General features: G+C 41.5%; 1 protein-coding gene across 1 annotated transcript; it reads left to right on the forward strand.

Moving 5' to 3' along the window:
• The first annotated feature begins 215 nt into the window (after positions 1-215).
• On the forward strand, positions 216-1,404 carry LOC100772101 (olfactory receptor 51I2). The gene has a single exon (XM_027407898.2). It carries the CDS (start codon positions 246-248, stop codon positions 1,188-1,190), a length of 945 nt encoding a protein of 314 aa, XP_027263699.1. The 5' UTR covers positions 216-245; the 3' UTR covers positions 1,191-1,404.
• The last annotated feature ends 1,723 nt before the right edge of the window (positions 1,405-3,127 follow it).

Genomic DNA, 3,127 nt, shown 5'->3' on the forward strand with positions numbered 1-3,127 from the left:
ACAGGTAAAGAAAGAGGAGGGCAGAAACTTGTTTCAGATAACTTCATGAAGGCAGCTCATCGATTTCAGAAATTTTGGTTCAATTAGAGATAGGAATGAGGGATGAGCATCAAGGTAGATTAATGATCTCAAATGAAGAATTAGATGGCATATGAGGAACAAAATTTTATTTACCACAGGCCAAGCATAATATGCTTTTATTGTCTTTACAGGATAGAAGACCAAGCATCTATCTTCACCTCAGAATGGGAGGTGAAGCCCAAAACAGCTCCAGGTGGCCTCCCTTCATCTTGACAGGACTGCCAGGGTTGGAGACCTCTCAGCATTGGCTGTTTCTGCTCCTTGGTGTCCTCTACACCATCTCCATAGCAGGCAATGGCCTGATTCTTTTCATCATCAAGGAGGAACAGAGTCTGCATCAGCCCATGTACTACTTCCTGTCTCTGCTGTCAGGCAATGACCTGGGAGTGTCTTTCTCCACATTGCCCACTGTCCTGGCTGTGTTTTGTTTCCACTTAAGAGAAATCAGTTTTAATTCTTGCATGTCCCAAATGTTCTTTATCCACCTTTTCTCTTTCATGGAGTCTGGGATCCTGCTGGCCATGAGCTTTGATCGTTATGTAGCTATCTGTAACCCACTGCGCTACTCCACAGTGCTCACTGATGCCCGGGTGGTGTGGATGGGTGTGTGTGTTTTCCTTCGAAGTTTCTGCATGATTTTCCCATTACCTTTCCTCCTGAAGAGGTTGCCTTTCTGCAAGGCTAATGTTCTCTCCCACGCCTACTGCCTTCATCCAGATCTGATTCGCCTGCCCTGCGGTGACACCTCCATTAATAACATATTTGGTCTGTCCATTGTCATCTCTACCTTTGGACTTGATTCTGCACTCATTCTCCTCTCTTATGTGCTCATACTTCGCTCTGTACTTGCTATTGCCTCCCGGGAAGAAAGGTTGAAGACTCTGAACACTTGTGTTTCACATCTGTGTGCTGTGCTAATCTTCTATGTGCCTAAGGTAGGTGTCTCCATGTTTGCTCGCTATGGGAGGCATGCTCCACATTATGTACATACACTTCTGTCACTTATTTATCTCTTTGTGCCTCCAATGCTCAACCCTGTCATCTATTCCATCAAAACCAAGGAGATTCGTAGGAGGCTTTCCAAAATCCTGCTGAGAACCAAGTTTTGACTAGAATGTTGTAATATCAATGTTCAGAGTATGTTTATCCCAACCCCACCAGCTTGCATTTTAAAGACCCACTCAGACAATGAATTTTCACACCATTTGGTCTCCTACCTTACCACTGTGATTCCTGTTATCAGATATTGTACAACAGAGTGATAGTACTTAGGATTTAAATCACAGTCTTTCCCATGGTAAGATGGGTAATTTATTATTTACAAAAAATATAGGTGTTCCATTTCCTTCTTTTAAATAAAAATAACATTCTCATAATTGTTTCTCATTATGTCACAATATGTCTCCATTTTCTTTATTAGAAATCCTAAAAAAAAAAAAAAAGGAAATCCTACATCACCCTCGATTTCTCACTAATATGGAAACACTATTATAATGGCAATTAGATTTCCTCCCCAAAGATTATAGTCAGGTAACAGTAGTTAAAAATCTCTCTCTTGGTGGGTGGTGGTGGCGCATGCCTTTAATCCCAGCACTTGGGAGGCAGAGGCAGGAGGATCTTTGTGAGTTTGAGATCAGCCTGGTCTACAAGAGCTAGTTCCAGGACAGCCTCCAAAGCCACAGAGAAACCCTGTCTCGAAAAACAAAACAAAACAAACAAAAAAATCTGTCTTTCATATACCGACTCAGCTGCACAATACCTATGCACATAAGTATTTATTTTACACAGCACATGGTGTCTATTTAGCCTTTAAAATGAGATACATGAACTTCTATGTGAATTTTATTAAAAAGTATTTTGGTAATAATGATTCAGATAAATTTTATATTATAATTTAAATTGTATATAAATATACATAGTATCAATAATATTAATGTATAACAAAACACAACAAATAACTTAGAGATGGAGGAGGCAGGGGAGTGCTGGGAAATGCTGTCTTCTGGCCATGACATGGAAATTACACTCATGTTGTGGAGAGCCACAGCCCTAAGATGGCGCCTGGCTGGATGCCAGGTAGTCTGAGCTTAGCTGTAAACAAGCCTTATTTGGAAGTGCTTGAGGCATCTGGTGCACTTCCTCCTTCTGTGGCCTATCCGGGATTGCCAGATGGCATGAGCGGGGGCTGGGAAAAGAGAGAAGCTGATGTACAAGGTTCCTGAATAAACTGCTTAAAGAAGAGTCGTGGTCATGTTTCTCTTGCTGGTCGAGATAGACGCGACATCATGTATTTACAGCAGCTATGATATTTGCAAAAGGCAGCAAGATTGAGCCAGCCTAAATTCCTGTGCAGAAGAGGGAAGTCCTCTCCAGGCCCCACCAACTACTGAGGAAGCATTGGCAGGTGACAGTTGTTGGTGACGGTGGAATCATTCTTTCTGAGGAAGTGGCCTCTGATAAGATTCCCATGCTCCAGAGGATGGCCCACACCCATGCACATATAAGCAGCACTATTCGGGTTTCCTGGCTTAACTCCCCTGCCTCCTCCATCTCTTAGACTCTTTCAACCTTGTTTTCATGATGTTTACTGGCTTTTATGGAAGTGGGGTTGGTAAAGGTGTTCCTTTTAGGGAAGAGTACTTAGTCACTTATTCTTAGCACTTTGATCTCCCATGTATCTTTCTGTTGAATGCTGCCCAATGCAAAAAGGTTTTCTGACTAGTTTGACAGTAGCCAAGGTCAATGAGAATAGATATAAAATTTATAAGACAATTGGACTTCATGAGGACAGAAGAAAATAATGCTAGTAGGTTGTTTCTTAGAGCAAAATAATGTTAGTAGGTTCTAGTGTAAGGTCTATAACCTCCGTACCTTGGGCCTTTGATCTGAACTATAATATCAGTCATGAAATTCTCACTTTTGTAGCAGATCTCAGCAGTTAGTTACCCCATTACCATCATGACACTGTTGCATCAGTGGGCATACATGCCACTTGGTAGGTCAATATTATGGCACAGTGCTTTATGAATTTTTATAAATTGATTTA

This window comes from Cricetulus griseus, chromosome 3 (genome assembly GCF_003668045.3).
Source record: "Cricetulus griseus strain 17A/GY chromosome 3, alternate assembly CriGri-PICRH-1.0, whole genome shotgun sequence".
In the NCBI taxonomy this organism is placed as follows: Eukaryota; Metazoa; Chordata; class Mammalia; order Rodentia; family Cricetidae; genus Cricetulus; species Cricetulus griseus.